The sequence below is a fragment of the Anser cygnoides genome, chromosome 18 (genome assembly GCF_040182565.1).
Source record: "Anser cygnoides isolate HZ-2024a breed goose chromosome 18, Taihu_goose_T2T_genome, whole genome shotgun sequence".
In the NCBI taxonomy this organism is placed as follows: Eukaryota; Metazoa; Chordata; class Aves; order Anseriformes; family Anatidae; genus Anser; species Anser cygnoides.
Window position 1 is genome coordinate 1,677,396 of NC_089890.1, and position 23,145 is coordinate 1,700,540.

A 23,145-nucleotide genomic window follows, 5' to 3' on the forward strand; every position below is an offset into this window, starting at 1 on the left:
CTTTTGATTAACTGGAGTGAAATCAAAATCTTGTGCACCTAGAGCACAAGACATACAACAAGAGCTGATTTAGCCAGGTTTAGTCAGCTGGGTGGGGAGAAGGCTCAGAAGAACCTCACTGTTGGATTCAGCTGTCTCATGGGAGGATTATAGAGCAGGAGTCTTTTCAGAAGTGCACAGAGAAAGGACAGAAGGCAATGGGCATGTTTGCAAAGGAATTCCTGTTGGACATAATAAAAACAACCACAAGAGTGGTGCAGCACTGGGACAGGTCTCAGGAAAGCGGTGGGTTCTCCAACCTCGGTGCTCACTTGGAGAAGACCATGAGCGGCCTCCCCTGGCCTCAGAGGTAGCCCTGCTGTGGGCAGGGGGTGGACCAGAGCCTCAGGAGGTGTCCCCACACCACACCACACCACACCATACTTTCCTCTGCGCTCAGCTTGTCAGAGACAGAAGCAAAGTATCTCTCCCTGAGCCAGCACCATCAGCTGCTTGCACAACGAGCGCAGCGCTGCTCTTGTGCGAAGGGGCCGAGCTGGCAGCTTGTTGAAGCCATTATCTCTGTGCTTACTCTGCTGTATCATGTAGCTCACTGGTTAGAAGGGGATAAGGATTTTTCAAAGGCTAGGGAGACAGTTAGTGCATATCTGTGCTGATAATTGCATTTCACAATAAGGAACTTACTTAATTGCTCTTAAAACTGCTTCAGAAATCCTGACAGTGGAAGGTTTTGAGAGAGGCTTTGTCTCTTCAGCATTCCCTTGCCATGGAGACTGTGGACCTGCTGCCAGATGGCCATGTGTGGGACCGGCCATGTATCTGGGCCTCTCTGTATGAGCCTTCTGCCGATTATCACTGCAAGTGCCAAGCCCTTGTGCTCAGCACCTTCACCTGCAAAGGAAACACTGTGTGCTGCTCCTCTAGAGTAAAAAATTGAACATCAGCTCAAGCAATGTCACCTCAGAGCAGAGGTTTCTTTACCTTCCAGCTGCTCTTTTGCCTGCTAGCCCACGCAGAGCTGGCAGGAGCCATGGTTCTGTTGACCATGAGGTGGTCAGATCAAAGCACCAGGCATCTCCACATCCCTGCAGGACTCCAAGTGCTCCTACTGAAAAACACGATGGTGGCGATTGTCCTAGGTGGAGGTTTGCACCACTGGTGGAGCAAGCTCTGTAGTGCTGAGTTTCTCAAGAGACTAACCCTCCTGGTTGGGCCTGCTTTGGACCACCACAGCTCAATTTTGAACTATGCCAAAGTGACAGTTTTATAGAAGAGTTTCACTTGGGAGGTTCCTCTGAAGTCTGTGGTTCAACCTCCTTCTGGACTGATCCAGATCAGATCCACATCTGGATCAGGATGCTCTCCCACCAGGCGTAGCTCCAGTGAGCAGGGGTGGCCTTCCCCATCTGTGCTTGCAGTCCGACTGCTGAGCTCCAGTGGTACAGCTCCAGTGAGCAGGAAAGGCTTTGACTGCCTTTACAGCAGTTCTGTTAAGCTGTGGGCTCCTCAAAACTGCCAGGCAAAGCCCTTCTGACTGCAGATGGCTTTCTGACAAAACAGCACCTTTATATAAAGCCAATTATATCCTCATGAAAGAGCCTGAAAAATAGCAGCCCTCTTTCCAGTCCTCAGGGAGAAAATCTGTCAGACAAAAGCTGCTTTTCCATCGAGTCTTTCAGGCATTTCCTTGGCAGCGCAGCAGGCCCAGCAGCACTGACAGCCAACAGGACTGCTGAGGACTGAGAAAAGCTTCATGCATCTAGTACATTTCTCTGTTTTTATACAAATACTTGGACCAAGAGCAGTCAGGAACCCCACAATAAGCAAGCTCACATCCTGGCTGGAGGCTATATGGTCCCAGTTTCAACCAGTGATTAGGATGAGACCAAGCCTGTTGGAGTTCAAGTGTTTGGGCTGTGCACTTAGTCATATGGTCTGAATTTCTGGGTAGACCTGCATGGTGCCAGTTGGACGCGATGATCCTTGTGGGTCCCTACCGATTCAGGATATTCTACGATTCTAAAACCAGGAGTAACTTCTCCATCCTCCAGCAGCCCATGGCAGGGATCCCCCTGGCTCTCCAGGTCTGGTCATGCTCCAGGATGACTCATCTGCTTTGTGCCATCTTAGAGGCAATCTGCTTCCCCAGACAACATGCAGCTTTGGACTGGAACCCTACAGTAAGTGGCTTGTTGAGACAGATGATCCCATTCCCCATGCACCCTCCATCCTATCCAGAGACACACACTGCCTCGCTCACTCTCTGGGACCATGGCAGTGATCCACGAGCCCAGGTCAAGCTCTTACCTGCGTATTTCTAGACATCTTCAGGTTTTACAGGTCTTAAGTAAGAGCTGTACAAGAGTATTCAACTCTTGTGTTGCTTGAGGTCTGTAAAAAGCTGAGCCAAGTCTTGTTCTTCTGGAAAAAGTTTTGTAAACTCAGAAACTTGTCAGAACTCAGGTACTCCAGTTCATCTTGGGAACTATGGGCAACCACACATTGATATTTTCTCTCAGTTCTGAGAAGACACTAAGTAAACTTCCTGAAGAAATAACTTATAAAAATACAGATTCTGTCCACTGGCCTTGCTGCCTTCCCAACTTCTTTTCTACTTTAATTTGTTGAGGATGTGTGTCCAGTGCCAGTATTGTCTGCTAACAAACATGCTTAGTGTTGCCAGCGATGATGTGCCTACCAGAAGTGAAGAGCATACTGGAGCTGCCAAGTGAAAGAGAATATGCATGCAGTAAATGGTCACCAAATGCCCAGGAATGGAAACGTAGACATCCCTGTTAGGCAGCTCTTCATGAATATGCGCAAAATCAGAAACAGGAGCAACTCCTAAGTCAGTAAAGGACGCCACTCCCCAGGTGACCATTGGCTGCATTTGCATCCATATCTAGACTGAAGGGAAGTACCTATGGAAGGGCACAGTTTGGCAGAGGAAGAAACCAGAGCTTTGGGTGTCACCAAGAGTGTCATCAACACCTGGGATACAGTGCAGCAATTCAAATCCAAAGGTGCAAAGCAGAATTGTTTTGCTTCTTGTATTTATTTATTTTTTTAACCTACCAAGACCTGAAGGTCTTAAACCTTTCTCAGGACTCCTCTCAGCTTTGCTGTAAAGCCTGCCTGGTGTTGGGGGAACCAACTGAATTAGCGTGACTCCACTATGCAATGGGAGTCTGTATATAACAGTGCGATTTGGTAGCATGCAGCCCAGCACGCACCTGGGGAGCAGGGAGACAACATTCACCTTGTGAGGTACGAAGGCAGTACCAGAGCGAGCGAGCCATCCTGCAGGCACCAACTCTGGGCAGACAACAAAACGTTACAGCTGCTGTTTTTCTAAGGGCTTTGTTCTTCCGTTAGTCCCCTGATGAACTGGTAAGTGCAACAACAGACAGTTTCTTTCAAAACACCTCAAACGACTTGCTTAGGAAACTCCAGATGGTAAATTCAGTTAGAACAGCAACCAACTTCCTCCAGGCAGGGTAAGTGGAAGATAAGTTACAGCATGGAGGGTACTTCTGGCAGCACTAGCTACCAAGATTAGAATCAGAATCATAGATTATCCCAAGTTGGAAGGGACCCACCAGGATCATTGAGTCCAACTCCTGGCTCCACACAGAACTAGTGAAAATTAAGCCATATGTCTGAGAGCCTTGTGCAAGCACTTCTGGACCTCTGGCAGCTTTGGTGCCGTGACCGCTTCCCTGGGGAGCCTGTTCCAGTGCCTGACAAGCTTCCTGGGGAAGAACCTTTTCCTGACAGCTCCTGTCTGAGCCTGCCCTGAGGCAGCTTCCTGCTGTTCCCTCAGGTCCTCTCACTGCGCACCAGAGAGAAGAGATCAGTGCCTGCCCCTCTGCTCCCCCAGGGGAGGAAGATGTAGGCAGCCATGAGGTCAGCCCTCTGCCTTCTCTTCTTTAAGTTGAACAAACCAAGCCACCTCAACTGCTCCTCCTATGCTGTGTGCTCCTAGGCCTTTCACCATCTATGTTGCCCTCCTGTGTAAACTCTCTAACACACTTATATCCTTTGTAGCTCTATAGGTAGTGTCCCAACTGTTAGGGGAGGAAAACTCCAAGGCAGAGGAGACATGGGGTCTGACATGCTTTCAGGACTCAGAAGAGACCCAGCAGGCCTTGATACTGGGTTGCTGAAGACCATCATCACTTATGTCTGCTTCAGATATTCTAAGAAAACCTTGCAAGCATTCATAGCTAAAGCAACTATATGACTGTCCATCAAGGAAGATAGTGGTACGCTGTCATATCAAATTCCTCCCGCATCCTCAAGGTGCTAATGACCAGTGTTATTCTCCCCCCACACTCCCTCCCCCCCAAATAAGCAACAATGAATCTTTTTGCTTTTTTAAGGAAAATGTATTTTTGTGAAAATAGACTTTATTATAATAAAATTTGATATTAAATAAAAACATACCTTATCACCAACACTTGTGGACACTGTGCTGGCATCATTCACATACCTCACGTAACTGTCTTTCTCAAAACATGTACCCCATTGAAACATGCAAAGAAAGAAACACTGAAAAGGATAGAAACCATGTAGTACAAAACTCTCCGTGGCTTAGGAAGGGATGTGTCTTAACTGAAGGAACACATCTCATATGAAAATAGCTGCAAACTCTCCATCCCCAGCTCTACGCTCCAACCAAGCTCCAACTGAGGAGCAGCCCACTGAAACAGCCAAATAAAACTGTGAAAGAGGCGGACAAAATAAATAAACAAATAAATAAATAAATAAACAAATAAATAAATAAGGCGGAGTCCCCAGCCAGTGTGTGATCAAGGTGAACCAGCCAAGAGCAGCTTACAGCAGCCCACGCTACAGGCGGAAGTATCGACCCCCTTGTGGGTATCGCTCCTTCCTCCACAGGAATCATAGAATCATTAAGGTTGGAAAAGAATCCTCACGCTGAAACATGACTGAGGCAGTGTGGGATGCTCCTAGGCACAGCTGCATATTTACAGTACAAATAACTCACTTTTCAGCCCAGAGACAGCAAAGAGGGTTCACAGCAACAGAAGAGTGCAAATTTTCTTTGCAGGAAGTGAAGGACTTGACACAACCTCCTTTGGACCAGAGAAATACCGAGGGGTGTAGTACAAGGGAGCTCTTCCTAAGGGGCTGGGGCTTTGCTGGGAAAAGCCATTTAGCTAACTTACAGCCAGAATATATTTTTAAAATTAAAATATTTACAGGGAACTGGTGCATTGAGGGCTGCATGGAGCAGGACACACTACTGTGGAGGTAGCTGTATCCTAGAGCTGAGGCCTCACACACCTCGGTGCTGTGACACTGTTCAGAGCCACTGCCAGTGGGCTCTCAGCAGAGATCACAGCTCACAGACCCACTGAAGAGTTTTCTCTATTCAATATACACTTTTCCCCTATGAAAATACTCTAATCAGCTTATTGCAGAGGGCTTCTCCTGAATTTTCAGTGCCTGTGTGGACTGCACAGGCAGCCTACTCCTAACAATAAATCTTTTGTTAGTTTTTCTTACTGGACCCAAGTTTTTTGAAGAGCTTTTTTCCTTTGAAGAAGAAGCCTCTCTTCTTTTTACTCTGACCAGGAAAATCACTGCATTTGAGAATGGCCAGCGATGCCTGCTCTGGACACTGCTCGCCTGTGGCAAGGCAGGAAGGTGATTCAGTAGGAGGAGTTGGTGAGAAGTCGCTTTGATCAACAGACCCATCTGGATTTAACTGAGCAGGAAAAGAGAAAAAAAAAAAAAGAAAAAGTAGAAGTTAGACTTGAAGAAGGACATGACGCCAACACAAACCTCAGCCACAGAACCCTGCCTTCTCCCCACCAGTCTGTCCCGCAACCTGCAAGGCTCAGCTCCTTTGTGCAGCTGCAGAATCAGTTAAGAAGTTTCCAGTAAAGTGTTTTGTACCCCCACCAAGACACTGCCTGACCTCAGACATTCCAAAATCCTTTAACTTTGGGCTACATCAGAAATGCCCCCACCGAGGACCTCTTAAAAGATGTTGCTTCACAGCTGAAGAAACTATGTTAAGCACCTTCTCAGTGCAAGGATAGAAAGGTAGCGATGTATCCCATTATGCCTGCTGGCTGCTTGTGGCCAGGGGAGACTGGTGGGCTCCCAGCACACTCTGGGATAGGCCATTAAGAAAAACAACCCAGTAAGAACAAGGGCCGTGCAAGACCTCAGAAGTTCAAGGAGGCTGGCTAAGCTGGGAGGCTTCTGCAACAGTGACCGTGCTCTGTCATGGTCAGAAATTCAGATCCTTGCAAGGCTGCTCCACATCCATCAAATCTAGTCACAGGAGGGGCAGAAAGCGTGTCTGATTCTCTCCAGCAGCTCCAATAATGGAAAAAAAACAAGAACGTGGTGATGGAGCAGGACACAGGGAAGTCTTGAATCATGTGGCACAAAGCAACTGACGTGTTCCTAAGCAACCTGAGTATTTCAGAATATTAACTAGGATCTACAGCTCCAAATGATTCACTGTACGCTGCTCCTTTTGGAAATCACGAAGTGCCCTGGTCCTGGGTTCAGCTTTCTCTTCAGAACATGCTGATGTAAGGTCAGTTTCTGGCAGAAGACTTCTGCTTTACACAATCTCCTCTTCCTTGGTGTATGGATGGTGACCACTTCTGATCTGGCATGGCACACTTTCCCAAGAAGTTGCAAAGTTCACCAGGGAAGGGGTTCTGGGTCGCTGAAGCCTAGGAGAGCCCTTGTCCCATTGCCTTCTCTTCCACACAGCTTTCACGTGCCTGACAGAGAACTAATTTTCTAGGCTCCCAGCTGTGTATCCTACCTTGGCAGTCCCCAGAACCCATGACATGTGCTAGAGCTGTGCCAAGAGCGAGCCCCCTTGGCAGGTTGAAACATTGGCTCTGCTTGGGTCCCACTAAGTCAGGGAGAGTTGTGTGCATGCTCATTAAGGATTTGTAAGCAGCCACAGCTCCATCAGGGACAATGGGTTAGTAACAAAGGCAGCAGGATGCCCCACCCAGGGAAGAAGCATTGCTGAAGAGCAAAGATGAGCCCAGCAGATGAAATGTGTCAGAGCCACAGCAGCAGCTGCTTGTAGCTCCCTGGCAGGAGTAGGTGTGCTCTGGTCCCATAGTGCTCCTGGTGAACACCGCTGAATGAAGCAGATGCACAGACATACCATCGCTGCCATAGCTATAGCACTTTATGTGCTGTCAGTTCGCTTATTTAAAGTTTCCTAGGGTTACAAGCAAATGCAGCCCCACTCTATCACCCCATGGCTGTTTCAGCAGCCCACCTCCTCCGTGATGAAGAACATGAGAAGTAGCTGTGATTTCTGCTCCTCCCAGAGAACAACGTTATGCTGCTGTGAAACAATCTTCCGTATGAAGTTCACACCTTGGTCTGTCTGGCTTAGCAGAACCAGAGGACGTGGGAGCAATGTGAAGGTCTCTGCACAGCCAGGGCAGCAAAGGCTTGGAGCCCATGCGCTGCTGGAAACCATTTTTCTGGCAAAGGTGGAACAGTTTTAGGGCAGATCTGAAGAGGCCCAATAAACCCGACGCAATTTCTCCTGCTGAGCTAGGCATGAAAGACTGCAGGCAAAACGGACGGCAGGTACCCAGAACAATTCACGAATTACACCATTATTTACTGTAATAAGGATAGCACAGTATCAATATCATTATCAAACATCAAACAGTTAAAAGGAAATGACTAGCAGTTTCCAGTCTCTGCGGCTGCAAGTCCTTCTTATTTCCAGCTATGGTACGCGATGCCCAGGCAGATTTCTATACACAGAGGCACTCACACACAAGCATGTGCAGATATTCTCAGAGGTCTCTGTATGGCAGAAAAGCAACAGAACCAGTTCACAGATTCATCTGGTCAGAGACAAATGACACGAAAAAGAAGGGATTCTTCCCTAAGAGAAACTTAAAGGAAAAACTGCTCTGGCAAGCTGTGGATGCCCTGTCCCTGGAAGTGTTCAAGGCCAGGTTGGATGGGGCTTTGAGCAACCTGATCTAGTGGGAGGTGTCCCTGACCATAACAGGGGGGTTGGAATTAGATTATCTTTAAAGTCCCTTCCAACCCAAACCATTCTGTGATTCTGCGAAGATCCTGATAAAGCTATTGGGGTTGATAAACAGAAGAGGCACGTTAGTTTTCAGGGGACACTTTTCAATGCTCTCTCGGGTATTGACTTGTATAACTTCTGGAAAACAATGTTTGAAAGGAAGAAAAACCACAGATCTCCTCCCACTGCCACCCAAACCCAGGGATCTCACCCCCCAGCCCCAAAATTGTCAGACAGAACAATTATCCAGACTAGGTTGGTTTTAGGGACTAAGTGTTCCTACTTCCTTAAGTTGATGGTGTATGGGGGTGTTTCAAGAAGTGGAAAAAAAAAACCAGACTGAACATGGGGGGTGCTCAGCCTGAGCAGGATTCTGCAAAGGCTACATGAGGTTCTTGTTGCTGATGTGCTTGAACAGTGGTAGAATGGCGAGGCTGAATTACAAAGCAGGTCTTTTCTAAACCTGAATATCCAGTACTACTACAGTCCCATCACGGTCCCCAAAACCACCAGATAATTGTTCCAAACTGCACTTCATGTGCTGAACGTGGCATCTCTTTAACACAGAACTAACTTGGCAGGTAAAGATCTGCCACCAGAGGGTTTGAAGCTGGACTTGGTAGCAGAGCCCCAGACCAGCCTGTCAAACTACAAGCAAGAACAGGAGTAAATCGCAAGTGCAGGACCCTTTAATAGGCTAGGCTGGGTGGGAAATTGAAGAGATCTTCTCACACAAACTTACATGGTTGCTCTCTCTCTATGTATCATTCATATCTATCACTGGACTCTTCTCTTCCTCATTCTCTGAAGAAAAGAACCGCCATGGCAGAAATAAATACATGAAATCAATTAGAACTGAATACTTTTTGAAGTTGCTTTACAAACAGTCTTTGACAGAAACTGCATATTAGTGAGGCAAAAATATTCATTCAATAGCTGCAGCATTAAGGTAAACTGCTCATAGCTGGTGAACATGAGTGCTTCAGCGCCCTAGCTCGTGATCATAACTTCTTGGATACTCCTCTTTGTACTGCATTTTTTGTTGCTGGTTCTAATACCGAAATGATGTTACTTTGAAAGTCAAACTGCTTCACCTTTTTCAGATGGCAGCATTTTAAGATTTACTCAGAAATAATTCTAATAATTCACCTTCCCCAGTTCAATTTGGAAAGTTAATTGTCCTTACTCTCAGGCCTTTGGCACAGCATCAAGGAGAAGGGAAATGGGAAGAACACACATGGTGAAAACTTTAAATCCAAGAAGTTACAGGCGATTTTAAAATCACTCCTGGTCACGCTGGAGAAGCTTCTGTTAAGACTGGAACTAGCTTTAATACAATCCAAAGCTCTGATGTTAATACCATGGTGAGTATGCATGCTCACTGATGTGTTAGGTCTCAAGACAAAGCTGGCAAATTTGTTGGGAGACTTTTGCTATGCTGTGTCCCAGAACATTCAAACAATACTTCTCTAGAGGCTGCCATGCATCTTCTGTCTTCGGTGATTTTTTGCATAAGCCCTGTCCACTCGCCCCATCTCATCTCAAACAGGAGCAGCTGTATGTGTTCTGCCTACATATACATGCCAAAAACACACTTAACTAGCATGTTCCTAAACTCTGCGGAATGAATATGACAGAGTTTGGAAAGCCTCGTGCTTGGCTGTATCACTCAGTTTATGACAGCTCGGGGATGGCCCTTAAAATACTTGTTTTCTATAGGAGAACATGTTCCTTCTTGCCTTACCCATCAAGTGTTTTGCTCATAGGTCGGGATGCTGTAATTGATACGACACAGCCAAAAACTCAGTGGGTAAGGTCTCTTCTCAGGACTCACTAAACATAACTAAATGTAGTTATCTAGTACAAGCTTGGTTATGAGCAGGATAAATATACTGCTTTTACAAGGGGACAAACATTCCCTTCCTATTTAGAAGCTGTTTAGATGGAGCTGGACTGCAAAGTACAAGCAGGACTGCACGTAATTAAGAGTGCTAAGCCAGAATCACCCAGGACAGGTGTGCTGGTGAAGCAGGGAGGCAGCAGGACAGGAAACTGTCTGCCACCACACAGAAGCAGACAACAGAAAGTCATGCTTGCATAGTTAATGTGGACTCCCAATGATAGAAAATTGGCTTAATCATCAAGAACTGAATTTTCCAAGTTCCCAGACTTCACAAGGAACAGCAGCTCGTGGATTGGCCAAGTGACAGAGCTACCAAATCTATCCTGGCCTAAGGCAACAGCTTCTCGCTCTGCAAACCCAAAGTCTGATCAAATGTAACGAAAAGCTCTGTTGGATCTCTGGCATAGAAACACAAATGAACTGAAGGCCAGGCAAGCCTGAAATATGTCAATATAGACATGAGGGTTTATCATGTTTGAGAGGTAATCCTGTTTAAAAAAGGTGTCATGAATCACAGAAAAAAAATTACAGCTTTGAGCACCCAAGGATATCTGGGCCAAACTGCTGTGTCCAGGCGAACAGTCAACTCCTGCTGAACCCAGCCCCAGTGGAAAGGGGAGAGGGGAGGGGAGCAGCAGCAAATTATAAAGCATCAAGGAGGAGCAGCTTGTGCTCCCTGCTCAGCAGGGGATCAGACGGATTTATTGTGTATGTCCCTCTGTTTATCAGCCTTGTTGGTCTCTCTTACCTCTCTTCAGTAGAATACCATTTACAAATGGCAGCTCTTTGAACCCTGAAGGTTCGCTGAATTTCCTATTATTTATCTTTTTTTTTTTTTCACAAATTCTGGGGCCCAGGCTGGGGATGGAATAATGATCCCCCAACATATGAAACAGGCCCTTGCTGATCAATGCCAGAGAGGATGTCAGGTCCACAATAAGCTGTACTATGAATTCAGCCTGCTATAGTTGTACTAGTTCCTGTCTCCTTTGGCAACCTCTGTTCTCATAGATAGATAATTTGTGAAGAGTCCATTGTTCTGATAGCGGAACTGGAGAAGAAAATCCACTCTGAATATTTGTTTCCACCCAGAAAGTTAGATCTGTGTAACCTCATAGCTGCTAAACCCTGGTAGTAACAGCTCATTAATTTCTCTGATTGCTCAGCAAGGACCAGCCCTTGTTGGCTGAGATCAAAGTGACTCAGTATCCAAAACAGGCAAGCCTAAGGGACCAAAACCACTTCTGGGTTTAGAAGATGATCCAGAAAACTACCCTCAAAACTTATTTCTGAGGCAGTCCTGCCACTTCACCTCGTAAGAAGACATTGAGGCTGTGGGACAAACATTACACCAACAAAGCTTCAAATGCCTGGAAGCAAAAGAGGGGGCTGTAGGTAGAGCTTGTGGAAGTCCAGGCAGCATTTGAAGAAAGGTAGGTGGGAAGTGAGTAAAGGAGGAGCAGAGAATGAAAAATACGACAAATGACACTGCAGAGAGATAGAAAGCTAGGGTGACACCAGTGAAGAGTTTGACAGAGGAGGATTTAGGACAGCATACTTCCTTAAGGATTGCCTCAAAGCCAATCTAGGCCTGCTCTTCCACACTTTTACGGGCCTGTATAATAACCTCCCCGAGAAGAACTGAAGGTTGAGGAATAAGTACATTTGAACTGGGACCAGACTGTGTCACTCCCTGCCTCCCACTGTCTAGAATGCCACAGCACAGGCAGTGACCAGGGAGGTGTCACACTTTTGGCCACACCTTCTGAGGACTGACTGAATCTGGCAGATGACCCAAATCTCCTGCTTAAGCATTTGCTTGAAAAGTATCAGAAACATAACGCAAGGGGGATAGCTCAACCTTTGAATCCCTTGCATCTGTGGGTTGCTCCCAGCACCTTAGCCTGTGGATCCACTCCTCAGATCTGTTTGATCCTTCCCTCTATGTTTCATTCTTTTTTTTCCTGAAAGCGCCTTGGACAGATTTAAGATACATCTAACTTGGGATGGGTAGAAAAGCATTGGTGCTTAGGTGTCAATAACTCCAGAACTCCTTGGCATGGATATGAGCAAATGTGAGGAATTTCATGCGTCTGGGGATCTGGCTGAACTGCTTTGCTTGCAGCAGGATTTCACCACTGACCCTTGTGTGCATCTGAAGAACTTGCTGGTGGGACCTGTGATGTTCTTTGCTCACATGACAATAACAAGCATGAGGTCCCAGAAAATGTTCTTGCTTCGTGCCTCATTTTGTACTATACTAAGTCTTTAAGAAGAGCTCCTGGAGCTCCCTTCTAAACTTCTGAGCGCCCATGGGATGAATCAAGCTACATGCAATAACTTAAATCACTCCATCAGATGCTGCATGCTGTGCAACACCCACTCTCCAACCATGACCATGTCACAGCTTGGTTGTCTGTACTATGCAGTCTCACAATCTTACCTGGCTCTCAGAACTCAGTGGAAAAGCATCTTTATCTTTTGAATGAAGTTCCTCAACCATGCCTCCATCTGAAGTTACAGCTTCCAAGAAGTTAGATGGGACAAGCCCTCTTTGTTGGTTCAGCTCTCCCTGAAAGATCAACATTCAGTTCCCATATCAGGTTTCCTGGCTGATGGAAAAATAAATAGAGGAGCAGCCCCATTCCGAGAAGGCTATGCTACGGCCTGAGAGAAGCCCAGGAACACATTCATGTTGGAAGCATCCTCAGTAAGTTTCACAACTCACATTCTTGCTTAGTTGTGGAACAATTCAAAACGCAAAAACACACGAGTGTAAAGGAAGAAAAGATGATGGCAAGTTATGACAAATGTATTCCAACAGCATGGACAGACACCTCTAAGTCATAGACTATGAAGACTATTTGCACTTTACAAACTCAAAAAATTTCCACTAATAACCTGGAAGCAACTGGAACATGATTGTGCCACAGGATTCCTAAAGGCCTTTAAATTGTTCTGGTATTTAATTTTTTTAAGAATGAAGTACTGCTAGTACAATGCCCTGTTGGCCTTGTCTCTATGCTCACTGACATCTGGAGCTCAAAACCAAGCTTGGCTGTCTTTCCAAAAATTTGTCTCTAGTTCAGCAAGAGGTAGCTGGGTGAGACAAAACAACCCCAGCAATGTTGTCTGATCAACGCCATGAAGGAAGTCAAACAAAACATTCGTAACAATACCTCCAGACTTTACCTAGTGGTGAACCTCAACTTTGATGTATGACTGCATACTGTTTTCTGTGCAGGAAAAGAGGGATGATCCAAGGGCTAAGAAACGTGTCTAACACACAGCTTGCTGGCAGGCACAGTCCCCCGCTATCCACAGTAAATTAAACAGATATCAGTGTTTGTTGAAGTTGGTATGTTGATGTGTGGCAGGATGGGGATCAGCATACATTTTATTCTTATATTACCATTTTAGCCTCCTGTCCTGGATAAGACCATGTGTCAGAGTCCTTGGCGACAAATCAGCTTGTAGCAGATGCTGATGCAACTGATGTATGTGCAGTAAACGCATCTTAGGCTTTGGGAAACCTGCAGTCAATTTAGTCCAAGAAAGAAACTCAGAACCATTTGGAATATTAGGTTTAGAGGAGGAACATGGACTGCAAGAAACAATCTGCTTATTCTAAGGAGGAGGCATGTGTTCACGTGTTCCAGCAGCAGAACATTTTGTCCCCTAATTTTTGCTCTCCTGCCACTAGATGGAATCCAAGGATTTCAGATGTAGCCAAAGGACCCAGCCAACCCCAATACTTACATAATAGAACCCATCATCATCCATGGACCCAAACACAGTGATAATGTCCCCTGCGCTGAAAGTCAGTTCAGCCTGCAATGAACAAAAGGAAATGATGGTCACAGGAGGAGCACTGCCTGGAATTTCTCACAAGGTTGCCCTGGGCTGCTTGCACAATCTCACCATGAGTGAGGGAGGCCATTGTGATAAGACTTGCAGGAACAGAACGCAGAACAACCAACCTGGGAAATTGTGCAATTCAGTGTTAAGGAAGCATTTCATAAAGTAGGATAAGAGCAAAATTTGTCTCGTAAACCAATTTTAATAGAACTTCAAAATGGTACCTACCACCTGTTCTAGAAAGGGGTGCCAAGAACAAATTGAACAAGCACCAGAAATACCTTTTTTTTTTTCCTTTTTAATATAAACACTAAATCCCCCCTTACCTTGGATGACTGTTCTGTATGCAATGCTCAGGGTACTCCTTGGAGCACAAGACCAAGGCCAAAGATATAGGTATTCTCTTCTAATGGAAGGAATCCCCCCAGTTACAGTGAAACAGTTGCTCTAAGATAGAAGAGGTGGAGTCTTCCAACAGCCTGCATAATGGGCAAGTCCCATTGGAGACATGTTTTTACATGAAATTCACAGAACCACGGAAGCACTGGCTCGAAGAGACCTACTTCTGATATATTTACTTTATTTAGTTCCCAGTACTCGATTTCTCTCCTGAGGCTGCAGGTTCCTACTGATGGCAGTGAATGACTTTGTCCTAGCAGAAAGCAGCTTCTAGGGAACTTCACTCACAGGCACAAAGAACTGCACAGCTGATCCTATTAGGTCTTTCTGCAGGTTCAAAAACACCAACTGCAGCTTTCCAGCAAATCAAGTGACCAAATTTTCTGTGAGTTTGAATGGGGAACATCTCTAATAATGCAATGTCAACAGCACCTTGTTGACAAGGACTCAAAAAAAATTCTTTGGTCAGATGTGTGAATATCTGCATAGATGCTGGTTGATGCATGTTTTTATTGTATGTCTCCTAAAATAATCCATTACCCCCAAAATACTCCGTCCTCAGAAGCAGGCTCTCTTGTTCATAAAACACACAGATCGGGTGTCAAGCATTACCTGTATTGCGCCACCTCTTGGCCATACATTCTTTTTACTATACTATGTTTGCTCAGAGTAGACCGATGCTGCTACAGAGGAACAGAAACAGAGCATGTTCTAATTCAGAAAGTCTTTTTTGCTGGAAGGATTTTGCTTTACAATCTTTCCATCAGAAACATATTTATCCACAAAATCCCTGTTTGGATTATATGTAGAGACTGCTTGAAAAGCCGAGCTTAGAGGACTGGTCCATTAAATTGGAATTAAGTGTTCTTGCTTGAACAAAGACCTACACAGGTAGCTAACACAAAAGACATGCTCCGTAAAGACACGTTCACCAGAAGTATCAGAAATAAATTCTGACCTTTAATCAGGTATTTCCATTTACCACAGGATGCCCCGGATCAGTTGCTAGCAGCAGGGGCTGTTTAGTCCTGTCTAAACACAGGATGCTACAAGGCCACGAGATGCTCTAATAGCTTCACAGAGACAAATACTGAAAACTATTAGGGGTGTGTTGCTTCATACTCTTCACAGAATAATAACTGACTGCTCTTATTAGGGAATGCATGAGAGAACGGATGGGCAAACTTTGTATTTTATGGCTTCAGCCTAATCGTTTTAGTCATTATTTTGCCATGCTATAATCACCTTAGTTTTGACCAAAGTCTTAAGTGTCTCAGGACAGAAGAAAAAAAGAGTGGAAAAAGAAAGGTATCAGAGGACTGAGCAGCTGCTGGTTACCTCTGCATCTGCATTTGGGGAGCTCTCCTTAGGATTATAGTCAAAGACAGCCATCATACTTCGAGGAGTAAGTAGTTCAGCTTCAAAGTCCTGATGCTTCTGTCCTGGAGGACAAAAACATAACAAAACATGCTGAGCTGGAAGCCAAAGGACAAAATACCACATCACAGCAGCTCTTCACTCTTCTTGGGAGTAAATTGAATAAAATGAATACAAGGGGGAAACTGAATGAGCAAGAAGTCTTAGAGGACCCCGAGATATCTGGTAAAGCAGTTTTCTGATCTCCTGCATTAACTCGCAATCACAGAACCGGTGACATCTCCCACTTGCAGTAGCCTGGTATCCTGCCTATAAATACAGGAGTTTTAATTTTTTTTTAATTTTATATACTAACGAATACAAACACACAAGACAGCAGTCTCTTTACAGTGTCTCCAATGGACATTTCTCTTTTCTCCATGTAAAAAATATCCTGAGGAATAAATAAGTGCCAAGGACACAGGAAGACCCTAAACAACATCAACAGGCAGTCCAGCCACACCGGCACAAAGCTCAGCACAAAGGGAAGGGCAGGCAACACCCTGCATTTTTACAACCACCTACCTGCTCAGCCCCATTACTTAAAGACCTGCTCTGACTCTACAAAAGCAAAACTTGGCACTACAGAAAACACAAATTGTCCAGTCCTTCATCTTACAGGTCTGATCTATGCTTCAGGTCAACACTGCATGGGTTAGCAAGGTGTTTGCAGGCTTGAACTCTCTTGACATCAATAAATCACAGAGCACCTAAGCATAGAGAGAACTCCTTCAAGGGACCTTGGATTTTAAGGATCGCAGCATCAGATGAATAAGAGATTACCCTGCCCTTGGAAAGCAAAACCAGGTGTGCCCTTCACCTCCAAAGGCTCCCTTGTTTAGTCAAAGGCCACTGCAGTCACTAATAAATTAAAGAACTACAACTCTTCTTCCCTGAGAATGACCATTCTCTTACTTAAAGTGCTCTGAATGAGGACTACAGCTACAGGACAAGAAGCAACGGGCACAAACTGAAACACAGGAAGTTCCGGCTGAATATGAGGAAACATTTCTTTGCTGTAAGGGTGACAGAGCACTGGAACAGGTTGCCCAGAGAGGTTGTGGAGTCTCCATCTTTGGAGATATTCAAAACCTGCCTGGATGTGACCCTGTGCAATGAGTGCTAGGTGACCCTGCTTGGCAGAGGGGTTGGACAAGGTAGACTCCAGAGATCCCTTCCAAACTCAACCATTCTGTGATACAGGATGTTGGATTTGCCCATGACCACAAAACTAGTGTCCGTATTACGATGCCAATGTAGCATTCCCCTTCTTACAGTAAGAAAGAGCAATTCTTACCTGGATGAGACTTGTACTTCTCCTGTTTATCCAGTTCTGCTGGGGGGAGAAAACATCTTGTCAATGGGTATTCGTCTTTCAACAGTGTCCACACCACATAACTGACAAACAACAATAAAAAGAACAAACACCACAGCAGCAAAAAACAGAAGCAAACTGTTCATGCAACTCAAAGTCTAAGCCAGTAACCATGACTCAAGGATGTAATAGGACGCAGAGGTCAAGCTCCAAAACTATAAAAGACATCACTGTTGTTAAAAAAACTTAACACCAGCAGGGATGGAATCTCTTTCCACTTCCTAGCAGTCGTACAGAGACAAACATCTGAGGGTCCTGTAAGCAAGTAGTAAAAATTCAATGCAGTCTGTAATCCTATTGCAAAAACCAAAGAGGAAGCAGTGGGTGACACAGACCTTTCTTGGAGCGTCTGGGTTTTGGAGGAGGGACGGTTTGGCGGCGTGGAGGTGGAGAAAATGTGCCATTTCCTTAATAAAAATCCAAAAAAGCAAATAAATAGACAAGAGAAACAGACAGTGAATGGAAAGTGAAAAGCATCTTGAAGAGTGAACAGGCAACAGAGTGGCATGACATGCTTCCCCTGGGAAGCAGACACTGTGATTTCTGTGCACAAAGCCCCAGTCTCTATTTACTGTATGTGGACTCAGACGAGGCATGATCCACATCCTAGATATATACAGAATTCCACATTGTATTTTTGCCCATAATTGATGCCACAGTACACATCTGACAAACTTTGCCACTTAGCTGCATTTTATCTTTCAGAAGTAGCACCACAAAGATAAAATAAAGCCTTTGTACAATTAGTACCTAAAAAATGCCAGGTGAGGTGTATCCCATCAGCTCAAGTGGGAAGGGACCTTGGGATGTCTCTTGTTAAAACTTCTGAACAGAACAGGGTCAATACTGGATTTGGACCAGGCTGCTCAAGGCTTTGCCTCACTGGGTCTTGAAAAACTCTCAGGACAGGGATTCCCCCACCTCTTGAGTCCTGTACCAATGCTTGGTTATCCTCATAGTGAGAGATCTGTTTCTTTTATGTGGTCATAACTCTCAACTGATTATTATTTTCCCTTTTCCTTCAGCCATGCAGTACCATGAACTGCCCGGTTGTGCCTGCTCGCTAACCTCTTTTAAGGTGCTAGAGGGCTGCCAGAAGTCATTCTTCACATACCCCAAGCCTTCTTTTCTCCTAGCTAAACAAGCCACAATCCCTCAGCCTCTCATTGTACAAACCGCTCAAACACATCCACTGCCCCTGTATGGCTCTTCAGTGCTTGAACATGTCCCTTTAAGTTCCAGAAAAGTGAGGATTTCTAGAGAAGCCAGCACATACATCCCTAGAGGAGTCCCCAGCTGAGCCTGCAGAAGGAGTACCCAGACCAACCCCTTAGAGGCATTCCCTCAATTACCAGGCTGTAATACGGGTTTACAGCAGCACAAAAACAGGCACGTACAGCCCAGCTGCCTAAGGGAACAAGGTTTACCGTCTCTGTACACACCCCCACGTATCTTTTTCACTATCCCCACTCTTCTGGAAACTTTCAAATCCACTATGTTTCATGCAGTCTCAGAGCTATTAAGGTTTTTATTCTGGGAGGACGCAACAGGGGAGGGGACAGAGAGCCCTGTACGTCCACACAGGTACAAAGGCCGCCACGGGCATCAAATCTTCTCTGAGTACCAGGGAATAAATTCAAAAGAAACATTATGAATGTTCCAGGGGTGAAAAAAGCCTTAGTAAAATCTCTGCTCCCCGTAGACATGAGAGGGGCCAACAGACACAGACCTACCAAAAAACACACAGCCACAAAGTGAAAGCAACTGCCTCCAAGTCCTGTGCTCCTGAGGGCTCACCTTCCAGAGACCCACATTTAGCAGTTGGGCATTGTTAAACCCTTAGTCTCAAGGGCTGGACAATAGGTCTCCATGCAGAGGAACAGAAACAAGTTTGATTGCTTCTTTTTCATTTTTCCTCGACTGCCTGTGAGAACAGCTCAGTCCTTTGCCACCCCAAGCACCCAAAAACCCCATACGTGTGCTGTTTCCGCCTGCTGAACTGGTGAGGAAAAGGTGGCTGGCCAAACCACAAATTTCCTCTCGTTTTAACAAGTGGAGAAGGTCAAAGAATTGCCACTGGTAGCACAGAGTACAAAAACAAGCACGGGATGAGACGGAGGGATAAAAGACAGGCATGTGGGTCACAGTTTGTTGACAGCAGTCTCAGGGCAGCTCATAGCCCTCCAACTGCAGTCTAACCCAGCCCAAGCAGTAATGGCTGCAAATCCCAGGGAAGGTTCCTCTCCTCTCTCTGAACATGAGTGGAAAGAAACAGGAAAGCCTCTGCAGTGCATAAACCACTGAACCATGTACTTCAGGGAGTGAGTGAGAAACAGCCCACGGACCAAGGTCTGCCCATTGTACACTCTTGCTTGACTGCCTTGCTGTCTCACACCCTTCCTACCATTCACTACGAGCCTTTGCCCATCTTTCTTCTTTCCCACATTGCAATTCTGTCACCTAAGGGCCTACAGGCTCAGTTACAAACTCACAGAACAAGGGAGAGCACAAAAGTGAAAACTGTGTTCACAAATTTCAGTTGCTCTTCAAACTTTTGGTCCTCCTCCTCTACTGAGGATCAGCTTCACCAAACTCTGTGTGGAGTTCAAAAGCACAACACTTCAAGCACTGGACCAACTCAAGCAGCTGCAAATGCAACTCTGGGCAGTGCTGTGCTGCACTAGAATCTGGTATGAACCAAGACCTCAGACATCCCTGCTTGCCACTACTGTAGCCACTAAACAAGCGTTCAGATCCTGGGGATGAGCCATTTTGGTGGGCTGCATTGGCCACAAAACTTGACAGCACAACTGAGCTTTCTACAGTTCAGCAAGGACATGTGAGGGCAATAGCACAGCACACACAGAAAGGAGATACAGTACCTATGCTCTCCATTGGCGTGTCGGCAGGAAGGAACCCTTGCTTTAGGAGCTGCCTCTTGATTTCATTATTCTCCACCTGGACTTCAGATACCATGTTACATGGAATGTAACCCTCTCTTCCTGCACATTCACCCCTGTAAAAGCCATCAGCATCCTTGTCTCCACACACCTGCAAGGTAAAAGACAGGCCAAGGACTGCTTACATTACAGGGACCAAGACACAAAGACAACAGAGAAAGGGAATCTAAGGAAACTCCCAAGACGAGGAAGCTCCGCTTCCCAAAGTTTACGCTGTCCCTGGAACAAGAGGTGGCTCCATATAGAGTAGATGTTCACTAAGACCTGCTCCTACCTTCAGGATCTGCCCCTCCTTAAACGGGAGCTCCTCTTCTGCTGCATCAGGGTTAGGAGACATAGAAACAGGATCATAGTCAAAGAGGGCCACAAATATTCTAATGCCATCATCTTTAACAGCAGTTTCTGACGCAGCACTCCTTGGAGGACCTGGAAGTAGTCAGGCGACACACCAGATATAATGTAAGCACCATTTCCCTGCCACAGACCTGCATGGCTAAAATACTGTCAGCCTCCCCCATGCAATTTCCAACAGCCTCCCTCTCTTCTGCTGCATGACTCTCCCCTCCTTCCCCACTCACCTGGACTAGAGAGCAAAGGTTTCTGCATTTGACTTCTTCTTACGCTCCTGTTCCCTCTTCTGCTGGGAGCCTGCCAGGCAGCTGAGCCAGACAGCTCCTGGCCCCTAGGATCTTTATTACCAGATGCCTGCAACAGGAACCACCAGAGAGTTAGTAGCAGCCTCTGCCTTCCAACTCATGTGAACAGCGCTCAGCCTAAATGCACTCCACAAAGCGCAGTGCATCCAAATGCAACATTCCTCTTCAGGGACACTCTAGAGCTGAAAATACTATGGGAGGTGGAAAACAGAACTAAATACAGGCAGACGCCCAGCCTGGCACCGGGGATGCAAGGACGCAGGAAAGGGCATTTCAAAGGAAGGTAATGACATTACAGTCATCATCTACACAAAGCTTTCACAAATCAGCTTATTTCACCAGGGGTTCTCATTTGAGTCCCACAGCCTCCTGCTGCAGGTAGGAAGACCCAGTGCGAAAAGGAATACTGCATCGGTGACACTCAGTCATTTAGCAGGAAAAGCAGAAGCAGCTAATACAAGAAAAGGCACGAAGCAGCACAGAACTACAGAATCTCCCAGATATTCTTCCGGACGATCCTAGAGGGTCCTTTCTCTGGACAACACTGAACAAAACAAGATACAGGCAGGCCAGGGAAGCAGAAGGGAAGCTAATGCCACTGCAAGCTGCTTCAAAACCAGAATAGGAAAAGTCACCCAACCCTTTTGTGCAAGGAGGTGCTACGTATCCCCTTCCAAGGATGTTCGAGCCTCCTTCTCCAGACAGGTGACTTACAGTCCAGGTCCCAGCCCTGCTCCTCAGAGCTGCTCTCACACCTCAGTGCCTCCTTCTCCTGGCAGAAGAATCGCAGGTGCTGGTTTGGATACCCAGCCCACTCCATGTCCTGCTCTTCCAACATCTCCAGTCCGGTCAGGTCCCTTCTGCCACCCGTGTGGACAACCTCAGATTGACTGGAGCAATCACTCCAATCCCTCACACAGCTCTGGGACCTTTCTGGCCACAGCCTGCTCTCAGGGGAGGATGCACAGGTTGAATCCTGATCGTCTTCAGAGTCATATTCAACGTCTATTTCCAGGCTCCTGGGGCTGGAGCAGCGTGCTGCCGCCAAAGCAGGTTCTCCAAACCCTGAAACCACTGCTTTCCTGTGGTTTCTTCGTGAGGCTCCTTGTCTGGCCCGATTGTACACATCAAACCCCTCCTTACCACCAGCGCTGCTCACAATGTTCAGCTCTTCCCTGAGGCTAGGAGCTCTGTACAATCCACTTCCCATCTGGCTGCAGTTGCCCAGCAGACGACTGCAATGCTCTGAGAGATCATTTTGTCTCTTCCTACCCATCTCAGGCCGACTCCGGATCTTCTCTCTATAATTATTTCCCTTCTTCTTGCTCTGAGTGGGGCTTGCCCCAGTCCCAGGCTTTGGATCATTCTCCTGGTAGCCCCAGTTCCAGTTTGCCCTTTTCTGACTCCAGCCCAGAGGCTCAAAGCCAGGGCTCGCATGGTCAGCATCCCCTCTGCTCTCCTTAACAGTACGCTCATCCCGTGGGGTCTCAGTGGACAGATCTGGGGAAGAATCACTACCATCTGCCTTTAAAAATGGCTCCTGGATGCTGAGTGGCTTCTCGGTCCTTCCTGCATGGTAGTTAGGCGTTTCCAAGGAGTCCTGAGCATTTGCCTTTTCCTCCATAATACCCTTCTCATCCTCATCTTCATCCTCATCCTCGGTCACTTCAGGGATGCTAAACAATTTCTTGCTGTGGTTCTTCTGAAGTGGGAGCTCTAGTATCCTCTCCAGAATCTCCTCATCGCTGTCAGTATCACAAAGATCCATCTGTACCCAGCCCCCGAGAAAAGCAACAGCCAGGACAAGCAAAGGAAAAAAAGAGAGGAAATACGCATTAAAAAGAGAGACAGCGTTACAGTGGATTCCCTCCCAGCACAGCGGTATGAAGCAGCGACTGTGGTCTGCAGAGAAGCGAGGGTAGGAAGCAAACAATAGCAATGGGTCTTCTGGCAAAGACAATCAGATGAACTAGCAATGCAGCAGAAAGCGAGAAAGGCCAATGCATGGATGAGCTCCCTCCCAGGCTCTGCCTCTGCACAGACAACTGTCTGCAACGCCCTCCATCCCGCCTGCTGGACTCCCCGCAGCTCCAGCATTCCCAGCCTGGGATGACGGGCCAGGAGCAACACAGATCCTCCGTAGCTGCTCGCTGCACGTTGGAGCCGGTCAGCTTCCTCCCTCCACAGGGACCAGGCTCACAGCCTGTGCCCACACAGGGACCCAGAGTCCTCCCTTCTCTCTCTGTCCTCACACTGGAACATAAGGAAGTGACTCTGTATAGCAGGACAACTTGAAGATGTTTCTGCTGTAAAGCACCTTCCCCAAACCCTTCCTCTCATCTGTCAAAGGCCAGCTCTACAGTAGTTTATTGCCTGTAAATCCAGGTTAATGCAGCATTGCCATGAATATACAGGAAAGTCCTTTATCTCAGTGGGCTCATGCATACTTCTATCTCACCTGCAATCTGGGAAAGAGCCTACCTGGTCACATAAAACTTTTGGAAAAA

The 23,145-nt window shown here is 46.4% G+C and overlaps 1 protein-coding gene across 9 annotated transcripts in view; it reads right to left on the reverse strand.

Moving 5' to 3' along the window:
* Positions 1-4,389: 4,389 nt before the first annotated feature.
* The window catches only part of TSPOAP1 (TSPO associated protein 1), a 71,010-nt gene continuing 52,254 nt past the window's right edge, over positions 4,390-23,145 (reverse strand). For 3 of the 9 annotated variants that reach the window (XM_066979853.1, XM_066979848.1, XM_066979850.1), the window contains 10 exons: positions 21,279-22,406; positions 20,561-20,687; positions 20,257-20,408; positions 19,905-20,073; positions 17,358-17,429; positions 16,945-16,983; positions 15,570-15,673; positions 13,734-13,805; positions 12,418-12,546; positions 4,390-5,734 (listed from right to left, as the gene is read on the reverse strand). In XM_066979853.1, the coding sequence (XP_066835954.1) occupies positions 5,519-5,734; positions 12,418-12,546; positions 13,734-13,805; positions 15,570-15,673; positions 16,945-16,983; positions 17,358-17,429; positions 19,905-20,073; positions 20,257-20,408; positions 20,561-20,687; positions 21,279-22,406 (2,208 nt within the window). In that variant the 3' untranslated portion in view covers positions 4,390-5,518. Of the gene's footprint in view, positions 5,735-5,770; positions 7,837-8,813; positions 8,876-12,417; positions 12,547-13,733; positions 13,806-15,569; positions 15,674-16,944; positions 16,984-17,357; positions 17,430-19,904; positions 20,074-20,256; positions 20,409-20,560; positions 20,688-21,278; positions 22,407-23,145 lie in introns of those variants that run through there. The other 6 variants (XM_066979855.1, XM_066979856.1, XM_066979849.1 and 3 more) reach the window with 6 other exon arrangements.